Source organism: Haliotis cracherodii, unplaced genomic scaffold (assembly GCF_022045235.1).
Source record: "Haliotis cracherodii isolate W230 unplaced genomic scaffold, xgHalCrac1.p SCAF_9, whole genome shotgun sequence".
Classification (NCBI taxonomy): domain Eukaryota; kingdom Metazoa; phylum Mollusca; class Gastropoda; order Lepetellida; family Haliotidae; genus Haliotis; species Haliotis cracherodii.
Genome location: NW_027266343.1, coordinates 27,931,924 through 27,953,406, shown reverse-complemented (window position 1 = coordinate 27,953,406; position 21,483 = coordinate 27,931,924). Strand labels below are relative to the sequence as shown.

The 21,483-nt window shown below is 39.3% G+C and overlaps 1 protein-coding gene across 2 annotated transcripts in view; it reads right to left on the bottom strand.

The window, feature by feature from the left end:
• LOC139452669 (uncharacterized) overlaps window positions 1–16,523 on the bottom strand; it is a 48,333-nt gene extending 31,810 nt beyond the window's left edge. For both annotated transcript variants that reach the window (XM_071234212.1, XM_071234211.1), the window contains exons 1-2: window positions 16,442–16,523; window positions 12,398–13,221 (exon numbers count right to left, since the gene is read on the bottom strand). In XM_071234212.1, the coding sequence (XP_071090313.1) occupies window positions 12,398–13,184 (787 nt within the window). In that variant the 5' untranslated portion in view covers window positions 13,185–13,221; window positions 16,442–16,523. The remainder of the gene's footprint in view (window positions 1–12,397; window positions 13,222–16,441) is intronic.
• Window positions 16,524–21,483: the final 4,960 nt, after the last annotated feature.

The window sequence follows — 21,483 nt, the reverse complement described above, 5'->3', positions numbered from 1 at the left end:
ACTGTTCTACAGCCTTAACTGCATCATTCTCATCAATGCTTCTAATCGATGTCAAACCAGAAATGCTTTCAGACTCCCAAAATGAGTGAATCAAAGATTCAATATCTGTATCTGCGATTGCTTCTATTTCTGTATTTCTGATGAAGAAGGAACCTGCTACATGTGTTTTGTCTGAACCTGATACAGCACCAACACAGGTCCAACCTAAGGGTGTCAACCGAGCCACAGGATCTCCTTGAGCTCCACGGACCTCTTTAAGAGAGGAATGCAGCTCTAAATAATCCATACCTAACAGTATGTCAACTCTTGGACGAGAACTTACCTTTGGAAATTTTATTTTCATCAAATGTGGCCATTCCTTTGCATGTTTTCGCCAATCAATGACTTCCATTCTACCTGTTACTTTGGTAGTTGTCAAAGCTGTGATGTTCATGTCAACAGAACCATCAGTACTTTCTAAGCCAATATCAATCAGCATACTATCAAATATTTCCTGTTTGTCATTGAGGACATTGACTGACACTTGCTGTGTCTGACCTTGAACACCAAGTTCTGCTGCTACATCCTCGTTGATGTAAGTATGCGTGCTGGCATCATCCAGCAAGGCATTAACCATCATTCTGTGCTGACCACTCTTAAGGATAACAGGAACTGTCCTAAGTGAAAGGTAATGACCTTCCTGCTTAGAAGTTGCCATGGTGATTGTTTCTGACCTACCTGCTTGTGGTGTTGTTGTGGTATGTTTCATCTCTACATTACCACTGTCGGCCCTAGCACTGCTTGTAACTTTGGTTTGATCATGAAGTAACCTGTTATGATTTGCTTTACAACCATCAATCCCACACTTCAAAACTCTGCTACACGATCTTCCCAGATGACCGATATCAAGGCAACGAAAGCATAAACCTAACTGTTTTGCCCTTTCCCAGCGTTTAGGCAAGCCCATAGATTTAAACTCTGTGCAATCTGAAGTGTCATGATCTGCTTCATGACACACATGACATTGCCTTGCCCTAGTTTTATTGTGTGTGGTTGCATATGTTCCTTTCTTAGAACTATCTCTCTTGTCTGTTGTCTTTGACCTATCAGCTATTCCATGTTTTACCTCTGAAGCTATCGTTTGGAACTCTGCTTCTTGCAGAATCCATTCCCTAAGCGTCTCAACAGACTCTTGTCTTTGGTGCTCAAATAACCATCTGTGGAACTGAGTTATCATAGGCTCATTCATTTTCTTAACCAGTAGTGAATACAAGCATCCACTACCAAGTTCCTCTATTTTATCAGATTCCCTCAGACTGACTACAGCTACATCAAGCATGTCCGCAAATCTGTCCATATCCTTAGCATTCCCTAATCGTATTGGCTTGAAATTGTATATTTCGTCCAATTGTAATGCTACCTGGCGTCTCTTGCCGCCATATTTTCTGTCCAATCTCTCCAAGGCTACATCATAGACCGAAGCACTGTGACCTAGCCTTGCAACTATGTGTGCTGCTTCTCCAGAAAGGTACTGCTTCAATTGCAGAAGTTTATATTCATTGGTGGCTGGAGCTTTATCAACACATGCCATAAAAGCAGACTTCCAGCCTTCATATTCTCTGACATCGCCAGAAAATACTGGAATGGAAACTCTCCTCAATTGTTTCCACATGTCTTCACCTAAATTGTGTTGCCTAGATGACTTACCTGAAGTTGTATAACACCCTTTTGTGTTATCAGGGACTGGTGTCCGTTTCATATCCATATTTGACCTTTGTTGAAAATGGCCTAAATTGAACGCAGCATGTTTGTAACCTTGGTTACTGATTTGTCCAGTGCCACCACTGTCCAAGTCATGCGACCGATCCGCATCGAATTGACGAGATCTTGACATTTCTGACTGAATGCCTTTTGCGTCCGAACTAACATGTGATCTATTTTTAAGAAATGATTCAGCCTTATCAAGGGCAAGTTCATTTTCATCTTCAACAGTTTCTATCTCTTTACTAGTTTTCTGAACTTTCTCTAGGTCACCAGCCCAGTTGTAAGCTTCTAGTAACTCAACTATGAGACCTATAGCCTTGCTTTGCAGAAAACTTACCTGATCAATTAGACTCCTAATTGTCTTACGATCTGGTGACTCAAGTTCAACTAAATTCAACAATTTGTTTTTTGATTTTGTCAAAGCTGACTTTGTAATAGTTTTCTGATGCTTAAGTTTAGCTATTTTTAGCTCAAGCTCAGAAGTGTTCTGTTTTAGTCCAACGTCTGAAGAAGTGTACCGTTTCAGCGCTACGTCTGAAGAAGTATCCTTTTCTATTTCCGCCTTACTCGCAGACCCTAACTGCGACATACTGCTTGCATGTAACAATCAGCTATACCTAATGCTAAACTAACGAAAGCCTAATACAAAACTAAAATATTCTAACCAGAGAAACCACGCTCTGCTACCAAATGTTGCGCAGTGGAACTGAATATTTGAGCGTGGTTTAACTTAAATGAAAACTAATGTAAAATTTGTATGACTTACCTTTTTTGTGGTATCCAGGAACTAAACGTGATAACCTGTTATAAAACTATGAAGACCTATAAGGAACTAAACGTGATTACCTGTTATTATATGAAGGAAAGATGAATCAACCTCAAATGAAAGAAACTAAATGCTAATTCTAACAGTTACTCCTAAGGGAGTCTTAACACTGTCTAACACTGTCTAACGCCATGTCTAACCAACGAACTCTCTAACGAACTCTGGTCAACTGTCTAACCATCTAACTAACCATCTAGCGAACTCTAACCAGCTCTCTAGCGAACTATGACCAACTAACTAACTGATGCGCGCTACCGCCTTATATTTGCTTACATCCTCACATTTCACGTGCAGTCACAGCCATACGTTGGTGTGTTCAGGCGATGCGATCGTTATGCATCGGGTGTGTTTTGGAGAACAGATTCCTTTTTAAAACTAACACGAGTGCACGTGAAGCGCGATCTATAGGCTCCGGGTGCGTTATGGAGCACACTTTTAATGAACGAACATGTCTTCAGAACATGTCTTCAGAACACAAGGATCCTTCAGATGTGAGGGTATGATATTGATGTGTGGATACGATGAGAGGCTGTGTGGATATGATACTGATGAGCTGGGGTGACATGATATTGATGTGGATACGATGAGAGGATGTGTGGATATGATACTGATGAGCTGGGGGGACAAGATATTGATGTGGATACGATGAGAGGATGTGTGGATAGGATACTGATGAGCTGGGGGGGACATGATATTGATGTGGATACGATGAGAGGATGTGTGGATAGGATACTGATGAGCTGGGGGGGACATGATATTGATGTGGATACGATGAGAGGATGTGTGGATAGGATACTGATGAGCTGGGGGGACAAGATATTGATGTGTGGATACGATGAGAGGAGGTGTGGATACGATACTGATGAGCTGGGGGGACAAGATATTGATGTGTGGATACGATGAGAGGATGTGTGGATAGGATACTGATGAGCTGGGGTGACATGATATTGATGTGTGGATACGATGAGAGGATGTGTGGATAGGATACTGATGAGCTGGGGTGACATGATATTGATGTGTGGATACGATGAGAGGATGTGTGGATAGGATACTGATGAGCTGGGGGGACAAGATATTGATGTGTGGATACGATGAGAGGATGTGTGGATAGGATACTGATGAGCTGGGGGGACAAGATATTGATGTGTGGATACGATGAGAGGATGTGTGGATAGGATACTGATGAGCTGGGGTGACATGATATTGATGTGGATACGATGAGAGGATGTGTGGATAGGATACTGATGAGCTGGGGGGACAAGATATTGATGTGTGGATACGATGAGAGGAGGTGTGGATACGATACTGATGAGCTGGGGGGACAAGATATTGATGTGTGGATACGATGAGAGGATGTGTGGATAGGATACTGATGAGCTGGGGGGGACATGATATTGATGTGTGGATACGATGAGAGGAGGTGTGGATACGATACTGATGAGCTGGGGGGGACATGATATTGATGTGTGGATACGATGAGAGGAGGTGTGGATACGATACTGATGAGCTGGGGGGGACATGATATTGATGTGTGGATACGATGAGAGGATGTGTGGATATGATACTGATGAGCTGGGGGGGACATGATATTGATGTGTGGATACGATGAGAGGAGGTGTGGATACGATACTGATGAGCTGGGGGGGACATGATATTGATGTGTGGATATGATGAGAGGATGTGTGGATAGGATACTGATGAGCTGGGGGGGACATGATATTGATGTTCCTTTAAGATTTCCAAATAAAATTAAACTAGTTTTGATGGTTGGTTGGTTGGTTGGTTTGTTGTTTAACGCCGCACTCAGCAACATAACAGGTGTATGACGGTGGTCTATAAATAATCGAGTCTGAACCAGACAGTCCAGTGATTAATATCATGAGCAACATTCCGCAATTGGGATCTATGACATGCATCGACCAAGTCAGCAAGCCTGACCACCCGATCTTATTTGTCGCCTCTTACTACAAGCATAGTTGCCTTTTATGGCAAGGGTGGGTTGCTGAAGACCTATTCTACCCTGGATCTAGTTCTGATGGAAGGACTGCATGACACACAGGATATGAGTTCAACTTACACCATCCTGGTGAGAGAAGACTGGCAATGTTTCTACCTGTCTGTGCTGTGTAGGAGAGCGGCCACCTTTGTGATTTAGTAACAAAGTAAAGTAAATAGTAATCAGGCTTCCAAGTTAAAGTTTTTCTCCAGGTAGCCAGTGGTGAAATCAAGAAGTCAAGTCAATATTGTAGGTCACCAAAAGCATTTGAAATTATCTTTTATTAACTAATCATCATAATATGTACAAGTCATAGCACTAGTCTTGGAATTGTATATTAGTGGAAACTGTACTTGGGTTCTGTTATTTTGCTCATCCAATAAATTATCAACTAAAACAAGAGTTTGCCACTAACGTGGCTATATCCCCCGCCCCTGTTGCAGAATTTATGACATAATTAAATCTAAACAAACCCTAACCTTTTTTAACCGAGGTTGAACTTGTTGTCATGGAAATTGTAAAAAAAGAAGAGTTTGCCTAACGTGGCCAAGTCTCCTGCCCAGCAAATGAAGTGTATATTATGTCAACAATAGTGAAATTTGATCACACAAACACATACATTTGAAAATATTCAAAACTTTGTAAGGTGTAATAGGCAGCAGGGGAGCATCTACTTGATGTAAAATATCCTGAAGAAACAAAATAAAAAGCAGCAAAACACAATTTCTATGAAGTTCAGGAAAAAAAATGAAACCTTCTCCACAAAAAACATGATGTAAGTGCAAACTGACAAAACCAGTTACTACATTTACTGCTGAATTCATTAGCGTGGGAGAAAGAAAAAACATTAGTGTCATGTTACCGGCACTCACTGCGAGAAAGTAGGCTGCCACGAGTGCCACACACATTTTATGTTGTGCCATGGAAACGTAAAAAATAAATTTTTCTAAAATTTCTAAATATCAAAAGGCACCAGTTCAGCATGTACCTGACAGACATGCAAAGTTTCATGAAAAAATATTTAACGGTTTGAGTTATGCTCCGGAAACGAAACGTGATGGATGGACAGACAGAGGGACGGAGACCGTTTCTATATTCCCCGCCAACTTCGTTGGGCAGGGGATAATAAATTACTAATTACATTAATATGTGTGACAAATTGATCATGTTCATTATGAAAATAGTAACGTGTGACAAATTGATTATGTTAATTATGTAAATATATGTAGTAATGTGTGATGAATTGATCATGTTAATCATGTAAATAGTAAGGTGTGATGAATTGATCATGTTAATTATGTAAATATATGTACTAACGTGTGATGAATTGATCATGTTAATTATGTAAAGAGTAACGTGTGATGAATTGATCATGTTAATTATGTAAATAGTAAAGTGTGACGAATTGATCATGTTAATTATGTAAATAGTAATGTGTGATGAATTGATCATGTTAATTATGTAAATAGTAACGTGTGACCAATTGATTATGTAAAATTATGTAAATAGTAACGTGTGACAAATTGATAATGGTAATTATGTAAATAGTAACGTGTGACGAATTGATCATGTTAATTATGTAAATAGTAACCTGTGACGAATTGATCATGTTAATTATGTAAAGAGTAACGTGTGATGAATTGATCATGTTAATTATGTAAATAGTAACGTGTGTTGAATTGATCATGTTAATTATTTAATACATGTAGCAGTGTGTGACTAATTGATCATGTTAATTATGTAAATAGTAACATGTGATGAATTGATCATGTTGATTATTTAAATACAAGTAGTAACATGTGACGAATTGATGATGTTAATTATGTAAATATATGAAGTAACGTGTGATAAATTGATCATGTTAATCATGTAAATAGTAACATGTGACGAATTGATCATGTTAATTATGTAAATAGTAACGTGTGATGAATTGATCACGTTAATTATGTAAATAGTAACATGTGACGAATTGATCATGTTAATTATGTAAATAGTAACGCGTGACGAATTGATCATGTTAATTATGTAAATAGTAACGTGTGACGAATTGATCATGTTAATTATGTAAATAGTAACCTGTGACGAATTGATCATGTTAATTATGTAAATAGTAACGTGTGTTGAATTGATCATGTTAATTATTTAATACATGTAGCAGTGTGTGACTAATTGATCATGTTAATTATGTAAATAGTAACGTGTGACGAATTGATCATGTTAATCATTTAAATACATGTAGTAACGTGTGACGAATTGATCATGTTAATTATGTAAATAGTAACGTGTGACAAATTGATCATGTTGATTATTTAAATACAAGTAGTAACATGTGACGAATTGATGATGTTAATTATGTAAATATATGAAGTAACGTGTGATAAATTGATCATGTTAATCATGTAAATAGTAACGTGTGACGAATTGATCATGTTAATTATGTAAATAGTAACGTGTGATGAATTGATCACGTTAATTATGTAAATAGTAACATGTGACGAATTGATCATGTTAATTATGTAAATAGTAACGCGTGATGAATTGATCATGTTAATCATGTAAATAGTAACGTGTGACGAATTGATCATGTTAATTATGTAAATTGTAACGTGTGTTGAATTGATCATGATAATTATGTCAATAGTAACATGTGACGAATTGATCATGTTAATTATGTAAATTGTAACGTGTGTTGAATTGATCATGATAATTATGTCAATAGTAACGGGTGTTGACTATGTATTAATGTAAGTAAAACCTTCCATCAACGTTAAGGATAAGCAAACATCATTTCATTTACTAAGTCCATGTTTATTATCACTTGTATGGGCAGTATCAAGAGTTCACATACACATTCTACACATACTACAAGTATTTTGGTAGTGCAGGCTTTTTCACAAACACTGCTACATCTGGCTTCAAATAATACTCCTTCATAGCACTAGAATCAACTAAAGACTATTTCATAACTGGGAGCAGTTTTAATGCAATGTTTTGACACCTTTGTACGAAATGCAAAACCATTTTTGTAATGCCTTTCACAAACAGTGATATAAGATAACAAAGACATTGTGCATCTTGTTGGTCCGGGCCAACACAGAATGGAAAGTTGAAAGCAAATGTATTCACACGTCCCTTCAATATTTCTCAAAACAAGCTGTAAAGTTTTCCTGTGGTGTACCTCTACTCTACATACATTAGGATAAGTACACTGTCAGGCATTTACCTGGATTATCTGTTTGGGGGTCCAAGGGACTCGCAACCTTTGGAGCTCCAGGTTAAAATATGGGGGTCCCAGAGAAGTGTCAATTATTTAATGTAACAATATTAATTCAAATAAAGAAGCTTAGTGTCACACATGTTTTTATCTTACTTAATATGCAATATCATGTATTATTTTTACTTATGTTTGTTTGCTCTTGAAGACATACTCAAACTTTCCCCACCAAAATACATTCAGAAATCTTGTTGTATTGACATGTTTTGAAGCAAACAGTTCACCCCACAGTACTCCACCACAAGTGACATAAAATTGCTCAATACAATGAGGTGAGTTGTTTTGTAGTGAGACAGCAATATACGACCATCTTCCCAAGGCAAGGGAGTTAACTGACTAGGAAAGTCCAAACTAGGCTGGAACGTCTGAGTTATATGTTAGCTGGCATGACGAGTCTTTGCATAGTCCAATATAAAATGGTGTAACGATATCCACATGGCGGTAAACAACATGGCGATAGCGTGCAGATTTTGGCCGAATGCATAGGTGCGAGTATAAGATTTCATACAAAACTGGCACACATCACACGATAGGGTTTTCCTATTACATCTCTTTGTTGAAAAGAAAATGTCTTTTCCATCCTGCAAAGACTTGACTGATTGGCACCAGGTGTCTGTCTGGCAGGGAATGGGAAACTTCTTTCGATTAAATTGATCAGATCATGTAATAGAGCAATACCATTTTGTTTGAAGCATATGCAAGTGACGTGAAAGGTTGAATCTGTTTGGCCAATAGGACAGACATAGAAGGGACATAACTCGTTATAGTCACTGGTGGCACAACGATCGAACCACGAAATTCCAGCCTAGTTTGGCAAGGTTGGAAACTGCAATTTTATAATCCCTTGCCTCGGGAAGATGACATATGACGCGTAATTCAGAGGTAGAACATTTTGTATTTTCTGATTACAATTCAGCCCTAATTTCCACTTAATTATATTCTACCTTATATCCTGCTTATACCATACAGATATTCTTACTGATGTGAAGTTATTCAAATTGAAAAATATTCTGGATGGACAACCAACAGGAATTGTTGGTTCAAATTAATATAAGTTGTAGCAGTATCACAAGGGGTACATGATGTTTCACGTGTTAGGTTTCATCCGACTCGTGGTATAAAACCTAACAAGGGACGCATAAAACCACATGTACTCCTAGTGATATTGCTACAACAAATTTATCTTCCTGACATGTTATAATTTGCCATTGCAAGAGTATTAAAACATAATTCAAAATTGATAGAAAACAGCTGTTCGATTGAGCTGAGGTTAATTTGTGCTATGTCATGATGCATCATTGACTCGGAAAAAGTGTGCGGCCTTTTGCTATGAAGGGGGGTATAAGTGATTTATCTCCTGCTCAGAAATCCATGTGCAGTCTGTTTTCTTCAAGGTGGGGTATAACTATAAGGGATTTATTTTCACAATCAGAAATTTATTTCCCTCCCTGGTGGGATACATAGTATTTTATCAAGATCACATGAACCAATCAGACCTGATCATTCTAATATGAAGATATAATAATATTATCTAAGCCCTTTCCTTGTTGACACACAAACACACACACAAGCACTATGGAGTCAATTTGTTCCTTCTGTTGTGAACATTTTCCACATGATCTTCAAGATGGCGTTTCCGGACACAAACATGGCCGCAAATCATACACACAAACTTGGGGGCAGTCTTCTCATGCTTGAGGCGCTGATGTTCTGTCACTCCGCTCTTCGTCAAGAACACCTTGTCACAGAATCTGCACATGTGCATGTTCATCCGGCCATGCTCCATCTCAATGTGGCCCCGCAGATCCATGTGGGTGGCCATGTAGACCCCACACTCTTTACACGATGGGTGGTTGTTCATATGCATCATGAAGCCCATGTCGGACCAGGCCGAGTTGCCACACAGCTGACAAGTCATCTTCTTACCACCGGCAGTCTCTGTAACAAGTGGAGCTGGGCGCATATTACTGACAACACTGGCTATGCTAGGCTTGGCTCCATGCTCTGAAGACGCATCCACAGTTGTTGCAAATTGATGCACTTCTGTTCCCGAGTCTGCCAGGTCGGAAGAGGTTTCAGTGTAGAACATGGAGTCTGAGGCATCATCGTCGTCGTCAGGAGCCCAGCCTGAGCCTGCAGATGAAAGCAAGACATCCTCTTCAACAGATGTACCTTGAACATTGTGGCCAGGAGCACCTACATCCATATCCATATACAGCAGCAACCTACACTACCTGGTGCCAGTAACACCGACAGGAGCATGTCAAATTTGAACTGAAGTACACAAATTAGTCCTGTAATTACCTTATCTGGTGTTCACTGAATATCTGGCTTTATGTTATAAATCTATTTACTAATTTCAGCGACATAGCCAGAAGATTGATCATTCTGATTGGCAAATCACACATACTCAGCGTTGTTATTAGCAACCATGATTAGATTACCACTATTGATGCCTGGCTTGCTGTGGCTCCACAAACATATTTGTATCTTATCATGCAGACATCTTCAAACACAAGTAGTAAAGGTCCCTCTGAGAAACAAATACATACAAGTAAGTAAGTATTATAATCATCAACATGATCACCATCATCTGACCTTTGTGAAATTACAATGATGCCATTGATGTCCGGGGTGTGATTCACAATATATGAACCAATGATCACAAGCATCAGGAAGTTTCCTGGAATTCCTGTTGTCTTGAGAAATACAGCTTTATGATCAACATGACCAAGCCTCTAAAGACATCAACATAGCTCTTGTAATGTGCACTATGTATCAGATGGAGACACTAGAATCAATTTCCCAAAGGAAAATCTTTTCCCACAACTCAAATAACTTTATAAACATGTTTAGCTCTGGCTTGTGTAAGGATGAATAAAGCAATTGGTCATCAACAGTGTTCCTTGCAAAGGATTAAAGTCAAAGTGTTCCTTGCAAAGGATTAAAGTCAAAGTGTTCCTTATAAAGGATTAAAGTCAAAGTGTTCCTTACAAAGGATTAAAGTCAAAGTGCTCCTTACAAAGGATTAAAGTCAAAGTGTTCCTTACAAAGGATGAAAGTCAAAGTGCTCCTTAGAAAGGATTAAAGTCAAAGAGCTCCTAACAAAGGATTAAAGTCAAAGTGTTCCTTAGAAAGGATTAGAGTCAAAGTGCTCCTAACAAAGGATTAAAGTCAAAGTGTTCCTTACAAAGGATTAAAGTCAAAGTGTTCCTTACAAGGATTAAAGTCAAAGTGCTCCTAACAAAGGATTTAAGTCAAAGTGTTCCTTACAAAGGATTAAAGTCAAAGTGTTCCTTACAAGGATTAAAGTCAAAGTGCTCCTTACAAAGGATTAAAGTCAAAGTACTCCTTACAAAGGATTAAAGTCAAAGTGTTCCTTACAAAGGATTAAAGTCAAAGTGCTCCTTACAAAGGATTAAAGTCAAAGTGTTCCCTACAAAGGATTAAAGTCAAAGAGTTCTCTACAAAGGATTAAAGTCAAAGTGCCCCCTACGAAGGATTAAAGTAAAAGTGTTCCCTACAAAGGATTAAAGTCAAAGTGTTCCTTACAAAGGATTAAAGTCAAAGTGCTCCTTACAAAGGATTAAAGTCAAAGTGTTCCCTACAAAGGATTGAAGTCCAGTGTCCCCTACAAAGGATTGAAGTCCATTGTTCTCTACAAGGATTAAAGTCAAAATGTTCCCTACAAGGATTAAGAGTCAAAGTGCACCTTACAAAGGAATAAAGTCAAAGTGTTCCCTACAAAGGATTAAAGTCAAAGTGCTCCTTACAAAGGATTGAAGTCAAGTTCTTCCCCACAAGGATTGAAATCAAGTGTTCCTTACAAAGGATTAAAATCAAACTGCTCCCTACAAGGATTAAAGTCAAAGTGCTCCCTACAAGGATTAAAGTCAAAGTGTTCCCTATCAAGGATTAAAGTCAAAGTGTTCCCTACCACATGTTCCAAGGCTTGAATCAAGTGGTCCTTACAAAGGATTAATGCCAACAGTGTTCCCCACAAAGGATTAAAGCCAATAGTGTTCCTAATCCTTACAAAGGATTAAAGTCAAAGGGATCATGCGAAAAACATTTCAAGAATAATGGTTGATGGTCCTCAGATTGAATCATAGTCAAAAGACCTATGGGAGCCTGGGAGCCCTGTAAATTTCTAACAATTCTTCAGGCAAACCAGCAGTAGAAACTAACAGTTTTAGCCCACTAGTCCTTATAATGATAACATATAGCAAACCCCTTAAAACCGCAAATTTCTTGGACAGGACTACAGGACTCGTGCCAATTTCTAATGCTGCAACCATTTTGGAAACATTATTGCAGAAGCATTACCTATTTACAGATTTAGAAGGATTGCTCCCCAGACCTACTTGTGGTGAGTACTGTCTTGTAAAAACGTAAATGTATAGCAATGACAAAACATTTTCATGTGAGCAGGTTTACTGTTGCAGAGATAGTGTATAGCCATATCATTAAATCTGAGCATTGCATAGCATTCAACATTCAAATATTACTAAGAGAACATAAAAACAGCATGACGATGACTGATGAAATAACTACATACCTCCTCCTGTTAGTGATGAAGGTAGACGGAACGTCTCGCTCCGGCGCTTGACAGGAGGCTGATCGCCGTGCTCCTCCCGCTCCTCGTCACACGGCTCTTGCTTCACAACTATCACATCCGCATCATCACCGCTGTCTGACAGGGGGGAAGGTTCACACCGTCTTTTAAGCACAGAACTGTTAGGCACTGTTGCTGGTCTACATACTTTTGGAGTCAACTGTCTTGACTTCGTCCGATTTTGGGAATCCCCTGAGCCAGACTCACGTCCTTGAATGCCTGTCACACTGGGGTTAAGAAAACTACTATTACTGTTTGAACTGGCATTATGACCTTGAAAGACACTACAAGTTTGGTCAATAGCTGTCTTTGTTTGTGACCTTGGTGAAACAGCCATGTTCAAAGATAATGTGTGGGAGCTTTCACTTTTCCTCTGATGACCAGTCCTCATCCTTTGTGATGAATACGAATGTCCTGGCACATTCACTTCCCCCGAACTTGTTGCTGTACTGGGGACTCGAGCGTTTGTGATGTCCCGGAATCCACTCCTCTGCACAGTGCCTGTGGGAGTGGTTTTGAAGACTTTAGTACAGTAGCTCTCGCTGATGGAGTTGCCTCCCATTTGGACTATCTCACTGAGAACATACCTCTCCTTCTTCATGTTGTCGATGTCCACACAGACATAGCCGCTCACCTCCACATTCTGATTGAACTCAAGAAAGTTGTGACATAGATTCTGAATGTTTTCCACAAAGTTCATAAAGAACTCAACTGAATACTGTTTCTCCATCTTGAAAATTGTTCAGCAGAGGAAGCACTTATTGTTACTGCAATTAGAAATCAAATTTTATTTCTGCATCTTTACCTCGCATATTTATAATATGGGTAAGAATGCATTCTATAAACACTTTCAATATTGTACATACACAGCGTTCCCGTTTACCGGTATTTACAAGGTTTTTTTACCAGTAGTGTTAGGCTTTGGACAGTAAATCATGTGGCTGCCAGTCCTTGTGGAACGGCAAATATAGTACCGGTACCTTATACATAATTGTTGTTAACCAAAACATTGGTGATAATCAATAAACTATATTTTTCGAACAAAGTCAGCTTGTCTGGGTTTCCCGTTGTTCCTGTTGGTGCATTTTCCTCTATTTCTTTTGATTATATAATGTATAGTTTATAGACTTTCTGGTGACGTTGTTTTGCGGGAATAAAGGTTATAACTATTATTTTGTGGTGAGTTGATAACGTAGGTTTCAGTAAACATCAGGGTTTCCCGTTGTTCAAGGAAATAACCTTTTGCTGTGTCTCAAGGATAAAGATCTCTTTGTAGTGACTCAATCTCATTAAAATCAGATCTTAGTTCTCGCTGCCGCTAAGCAAAGATCTGAGGACACCTCATTAAGGGTCACGTCAGAACGACCTTTCACAAACTTTGACCGACCACTGAAATGACGAACAAGAAGTTGACATCAGCCAATTAGAAAGCAGCTTTCACTAGTTTTACAGCACTCGTTTCAAGCTGGCGACTTCCATTTTAGACATCGCTTGAAAAATAAGTGGACACAGTTCTCGATTAACATTTGGAAAACTGAAAAAACGAACATTCCGGAATGTCTAATATGATTGAGATTGTATGGCAGTGCTTCCCACGTACTGTTCAACGCCTCCTCTGTTAAAATGTTTATCCCACGGAGGCGAGAGATAGACGATAATTGTGACGGAATCAGCTGTACGGGCTGTAACGGTCATTTGGAATACCCCGTGTTAACGTTTTTCTGGTAAGCTACGCTTTGATTGGTCGGATGAAAGGTCGTTCTGACGTGACAAGAAATGAGATGTCTTCAGATCTTCGTTTAGCGATAGCGAGAACTAAGATCTGATTTTAATGAGATTGGTAGTGACTTAGTCTTGAACCAAAGTGACAAAGAAAAGCAGAGAAAATATAATTGAACTTTGTGTGAATGATGTGTACATCTAAGTTACTTCAGAGATGACACCATTGAATGTGTCTGCCATGAACACACACCACATTGAACATGATGTTGAAAGAATCAAAACAAGGCAGTTTTCATACATTTATATATTTGTTCAAAGTTGAGACTTTTAGAGTTGCCAGTCCACTGGGACAGGCAGTGTCAAAAGCCATGGGAAACACCGATAGATTTGTGCAATTGTTTTTCTAATTATTCCTCAGGAATTGTCTCAGACACTATTTTCACCTACCCTGCCTTTATTGCATGGGTTTGGAGGGCAAGCTTGTCTCACACATACCATATCTCCTCTATTAGCCTTGGTGTCTATTAAATTTGCGCAAGCGTATAACTAGAATCCAAAGATCTAGTAATACGGTCATTATTAATTACCCGGCATCAAATAGAGACCTGGCTTCTCATGTTTTGGACAGAGCATACGAACCGACGTCATTGGAGGCCTGGTGTCTAATAGACGAAATACAGTATTTTGCTTGTGGTTAGTCATATCAAGCATATTAGCTCAATTTTGGAGGAAAGCAAAAAGTGACAAAGGTCACAGACTTTTATCATGATAAAATCCACAAGCACATTAATGCAGCGTTAGAAATTGGCACTAGTCCTGTAGTCCTTACCAAACTTGCCAATAGTAAAGGTATCCTAAGGACTAGTAGAAATTGGCCCATTTTATGGGTTTTGCTATATGTTATCATTATATGGACTAGTGGAAAAAAACTGTTAGTTTCTAACCCTGTTAATGGTTATTACAGATGGATGATGATGATGATGATGATGATGATGATTAGAGTAATCTGATATTCAAAACTAAGACCATAAGATCCTGCAATAGCTAAGGGACACAACTCCTGCTTCAAGTGTGATTTGACAGTTGAATTGTATGTATCCAGAATGAAGTATCTCAAGGATTCTCAACCTATGCATGTACAGAAAATAAGAAGTTGGTCTTCATTCAGGATTCATCAACGGATGTTGTCTCAGATTTGATGTTTGTTTGGCTTGACAACGGAACGGTCTAAATATTTTTGATGATATCTTTGTAATATTGTAATGTTACTTAACAGTGCAGCTGTCAAGCCAGAAACACATTTTAAAGTAGCAATTTTAGTAACACTGCTAGTGTATTGAACATAGTCATATGAGTATTAGGAAAACACTATAGATCAGCCCGTAACTCTGTGTAGCGACAATTCAAAATACAAATCGATTACAGTTACCACAGCTACCTAGATTCATATGGAAAAATTTAAATGATAAAACAAAAAAATATCAAGGAAGTGATAAAACATAAAAGCAAACATGATTTTATTGATTTAGTGAAATAATTATAAGTTGCTGACTGAATAGACTGTTGATGCATTTACCATGTTTACCACAGAGTATCTCTACCTGTAGTAATGTTGTTCCATTGTACTATATTTCTCAAGGGGAATTACTTTGTGTGAGTGTGTCTCCCTCTAACTGCCATTATTTTGAATTTCATGCATGTAATAAATGTCAGATAGTGAGTAAAAATGAACATCTTTTAGAATATATATATCTTATCTGGTCTTTGCTAATAAATTATGATACAACAAAATTTAGAACAAAAATAAACACTCATTGTCTATATTTTACTGTACACAATTGTACCTGATCAAAATATCCGGATCATCCCCAGAGTAAATATAAGACAAGTTCTTGACTCCCTTAGATACTTAATAAATAATGAAACCATGCATACACGGTATCTTTGTTTATTCTTGGATATATTTCCATGGAACAGTTTTTACGAGGAAAATGTTTCCACCGTAGATTACGCTGGCAATATTTGTTTGTTCGGGTGGAACTGATCAAGGTTGACACATTCACCTGTGAGGAAGCATGTTGTGAAACTGTATGTTGATGAGCACGGCATTGAAGACAAAGCGATCGGACAAGTGGTATGATTACTGACAGCCTCGTCAGTTGTCGACTTTAGTTAATTGCAATAACAGTTTGACAACACGAATCCACAATGACGATTCGATAATACATTTGTTCTATAGCGTAAGGAGTAAATAACATTTTTTACCATATTCATACAAATGAAACTTTTCATTTGTGGACGAATTCGATATAGTTGTTTTGCTTATGAGAAATGCATGACCCACTTATTTATACCGGAAATACTCTTTCGCTTTGAAGGGCACTTCCCCAAGGAAGAATATTCTTTACAACTACTTTTCTTTCGTGGTTTATCAATGAACCCCTGTTGATGTCGTAGGTGACTTCCAAGCACTAAGGAAACCGCGTGGATTAGGTTACCATCTCACTGCCATGTGTGTCGTATCGCCACTATGGATCAACCACAGATTAAACATTGAGAAGACGACTGTTAATATCGTGTTTAGTGCAGCATAGTTTTCAATTCACTCCATGTATAAATGTGTCTATCAACCTCACGTTACGTCCTTCCGGTTACCCATTCTTCAACCTGTTGGACTGGTGAAGTGATTTTAATTGTGATATATGGTTCAACGACCCACAAAGACGTATGTGAGAACTATTTTAATACTCAGAAGAAACACATGTTGACATACTGGGGGTAGCAGAAAAGGATTCTCGACAGTGATATCTGGTTAATATGTCACTGTTTGTAAAATAACTGCCTGTCATACCATGATTGGTACTCAGCGTTTTATCATATAATGGGTAGATTTCTCGGCAGGATAAAGCCAACAGATAAAAACGATATCCGTTGGGGTCACATGCGGATAGAGATGCAAATATCAAAGGTCAAGTAGTGTTTCAGTGTTTATAAACAAACATGGTGTCGTCCTTGTCATTCGGCAATCGAGTCAGAATTAACCATCGGGAATCTGGATAAACTACAGTGATGATTGTTATCATTATCAAACAGTCTAATATACTTAAAATAAGTGTCTAACTGTGACGTCGCTAAGGCATTTTATAAGTTTTAGCAACTTTGGAGATATAAATTTCGAAAGAAGTTTGCGAGGGCACTAGGCCTAGCCAAGCTGGATCAGTAGCCACATCTGTGCTTGTAGAGACCTCTGCGGCTTGAAACCTTTTCCACAAATTAAAATAGTTGGATTTGGCCGAAATATGTTTGAATTGTTACCTTGTTTCGTTTTGTCGCTGTGTGTACATCTGATTGCACTTCTTAACGGTTTGGACCGCCACCGGGGTCAAGTGGTAGAGCGTCCGCCCGGAGAGCGGAAGGTCCGGGGTTCGATCCCTGACCGCGTCATACCAAAAGGCGTTAAAAGATGGTTCTTGATGTTACCCTGTCTCGCGCTCGGCATTAAGGGGCTAAAACAAGGACTGGTCGGCTCGGAGTCAGTACACTGTCTGAGTGGGGTATTCGTGGGGTAACTGCGGCATGGTATCTCAGTGGGCTAGCACTATAAATCGGTATCAGTCCGGTCTAGTGCAAGAAGACACACACACACACACACACACACACGTGCATGCACATCGCTATATAAGAGCAATAATCTTGGACGCGACGTTAAACCCCATTTCACCTCACCTCTTAACGTTTTGACAGGCCAGGCCGACTTTCAACAACGTCTGAACGTGGCCATGACGTCTCATAGACTAGGGTTAGAGTAGCTTCCCTTTGACAAAGGGCAGTTACTCTAGCGGACAGACTGGTGGATTGCCGCGAAAGACAAGTAAAAACAATTGTTGTTTTGCGTAAATGTTGCTTCGCCACTGTATAAGAAACAGATTTCACTTGGAACTATATTGGCTACTGTCACTGTCCGACTGACACATTACTTACCCTGTGACGAAATAAATATAATTGCGCGCATTCCAGGAAATCTTGCAATGTTTAGGTAATGTTTGTGAGTGAGGGGAAGCGATTTTCAAGCACAGAATTGAAGAATGACATGATATGATAAAGAGGTTATCACGCTTGTGTGTTTGGGGATTGTTAATATCCTAACACAGGATGTTTACCATCCCCAAACACACAAGCGTGATAACCTCTATGTATTAAGACACACACGGCACTACCTTCGCCTGGTGAATACTGCTACTGGGATTTCTGACGAAACGGCATTAATTCCACGTGTATGTTACGTGGCCTGGGAATATGCTCTGAGCTGAGAATTTGTTAATGGCACATTTCAAATTCAACCTATGGAAAAAGTGATAAAATTTTCTCACTGTTCACTAAAATATAACAACTGTACAAATGTATGTGATTTTGAAACAGGACAATGAAAATAGCAGTGTAAATAAAACATTTTTATATAATAAAAGACCATACGTAAGATCCCGCCACGTTAGGAGGTGTTAACTGACATTTATAGATAGCGCATGAGATTAAGGGTCTCGCCGGGAATGGGCTTATGATTAGAGGGGATACGCAGAATGTTTGCTGGATACATTAAACAGAAAAAGTTAAATGCATTTCTCCAATCACAAAGATCAGTTTGGGCCTCAGACTGGTCATGATTAGGACATACTCACTTACATCACCACAAACTAGAAACAGGTGACATCAGGCCTGTTAGACTCCCTTTTAATAAGCAAAACGCAGGCATTAGGAAGTAATGTTTCAGACAGGTGCAAGAAATGCTTATGGAAGCCAACATCACTTGGCCCAGTTCTTCTGAATGGCACTCTTCCGTGTTATGGTTTAACAACGGGATAGCTCTTACCGCTTTGCCGTAGATTAAAGACGCCTCAATGCAGTTACCAAGCCTACATTTGAACACCTAAGGCAGTATTCCAAAAGATCAAAGAATCGAGACTCACTCTAAAACCAAGCGAATGTAAATTTGCGACAAAAGAAGTCACATACGTAAGGCATATCTTCAGCAAAGATGGCATCTATGTCGATCCTTCAAAAATAGATTCAGGAACACAGACCCCACCTACTAAAAACGTCCATGACATGGTTTTTCCTTGTATTATCGCAGTTTTGTAGCAGACTGTTTCTGGCATCGCCTCCCCTCTATACAACCTTCTGAAACCAGACGCGTCTTTCGAATTGCCCTCACAACAGCCCCAAACCTTGCATATCCCGACCAAAACAAACCCTTCATCCTCACAACTGATGTATCTCAAACTGCGATAGGGTACATTTGGGGCCAACTTGATTCTCATGGCATAACTTGTAATGGTATTTGTTAACTCATGTCTTTTGACAATACAAGTATCTTCCTTGCCATTGATCCTGTTCTGATTTTAGAAACAAACAATGTTGGTTGGTAACGTTTCTTTTGCTTGTCAGTTTAGGTTATTGCAATAAACTATTTATATTTATATATTTGTTTATGTTGTTTTTTTCCAAGTAAAGGTAAATGATGCTTAATGGTCATTTCACATCGCAGTCACCAACTGTTTCAGTCATATTCTGTGGGTCAATAACCTGGTCCTTATTGAGGCAGAGTTATCCTTTTTCAAGGAGATGGAGGCTTAGTTTTTTATTTACACAAACTTAAGAGAAAAAAACTCCCGCAAGTCAGGTTGTCAACAAGTTGTTTGATCAATTCACGTGACTTCTGTTAATCTTCAGCGATACAAGAGTTGTGTTACACGTGTGTGTGTGTGTATGTGTGTGTGTGTGTGTGGTTGCTTTTTCTAGTCCGGACTTTTGTCGGTTTCATAGTGTTAAATCACTGAGATACCATGCTACAGTTTAGCAGCCAGGCGATCGTACCACGGATCTTCCGCTGCCTGGGCAGACGCTCCATCCACTACACCAAGGAGGAGGTCATCTCTTGTTTGTTAGTGAATGGGTGAGTTTTACACCGCTTTTAGCAATATTCCAACGGGGGACACCAGAAATGGGCTTCATACATTGTACCCATGTGGGCAATCAAACACGGGCACTCGGCGTGACGAGCGAACGCTACCACTAGGCTACCCCTCTTGTTTGAGAACACTGGCCCAAACGTAATAATTTAAGAACATATGGATATCATCACTAAGTGGTTAAATGAGAATCCAGCAAATTAAACCAAATTGTGAACTAATAACTCTCTAACTACTGCTAAATGAAGCAGATCTAATGGGTGTTAGGAACAAATGGACGTTCACTATATGGGATGTCAGCGCGTCATACTGGCAATAAGTAATGAATCTGAACAGAGGCAGCCTACCAGCAAACAGGGACATCATTTTCAAATCGGGAAGTCTGACGGGGTTTGGGGTGGCCTGGGTGGGACCTTCACCGTTGGCGTGTAAGATGTTTTTCGGTGTCCTGTCGGAAGTGAAGTCACGTCTATGTTGGCTGTTTTGTTACACGCCTGTTGTGTCCTTAAACCTACAATGGTCTCTCCCCGTGAAGGGGCACGGGTGGCCCAGTCTTCAGAGGCGCCGCGATTCGCTGTGCAGAGTTGCTTCCCTTGGGCACGCCAGAAACCTTTGATTGTGGGTTCGAATCACGGTTCGAGACCTGCATCACTTCGGGCTTTCTTCCCATATTAAGCTGACACGCCGTGATATAGCTGGAATACTGTTAAACCCAACTCAATCACGCTTAAGTCTACAATATTCATGTTTGGGCGGAGCTTGTATGTGACCACGTCACCACACGCCAACGGTAAAGATCCCATTCTGTCCACCCCAGCCCCGGAGGATGTGTGTATGAGATATCATGCAACTGTGGACACAAGTACATCGGAGCTAGAGTCTTCACCACCAGAATAAAAAAATACAAGACAAATCTGACATGCCCTTTCGGAACATCTCTTAAATAATCCTGACCACATTTCCTGGCCACAAACCAAGATATTCAATATCAATCATGTGAAAAGAGGAAACTTCAAGAAAGCATCGAAATCCAAAGAAAGAAGCCAGCCAGTAACAGAGACCAGGGTATCTACCTACCCAGTGTGTACTCCAGTGTGCTATGACCACATCATCTACCACAATGAACATCGTGATTACCTAATTCCTTGTGTCACAATAACCAGATCCTTGTCACCACTACACCTCCAGTGTACTTAATTAATACTCTAATGTTAATCTCAATGGCTTCGTCATTATATTGTTATCTTTGTACATTTATCCCGCCTTGTGTTGTGTAAATAAATACATATAAACACACACACACACTTATAAATATACATATATATATATATATATAGTTTC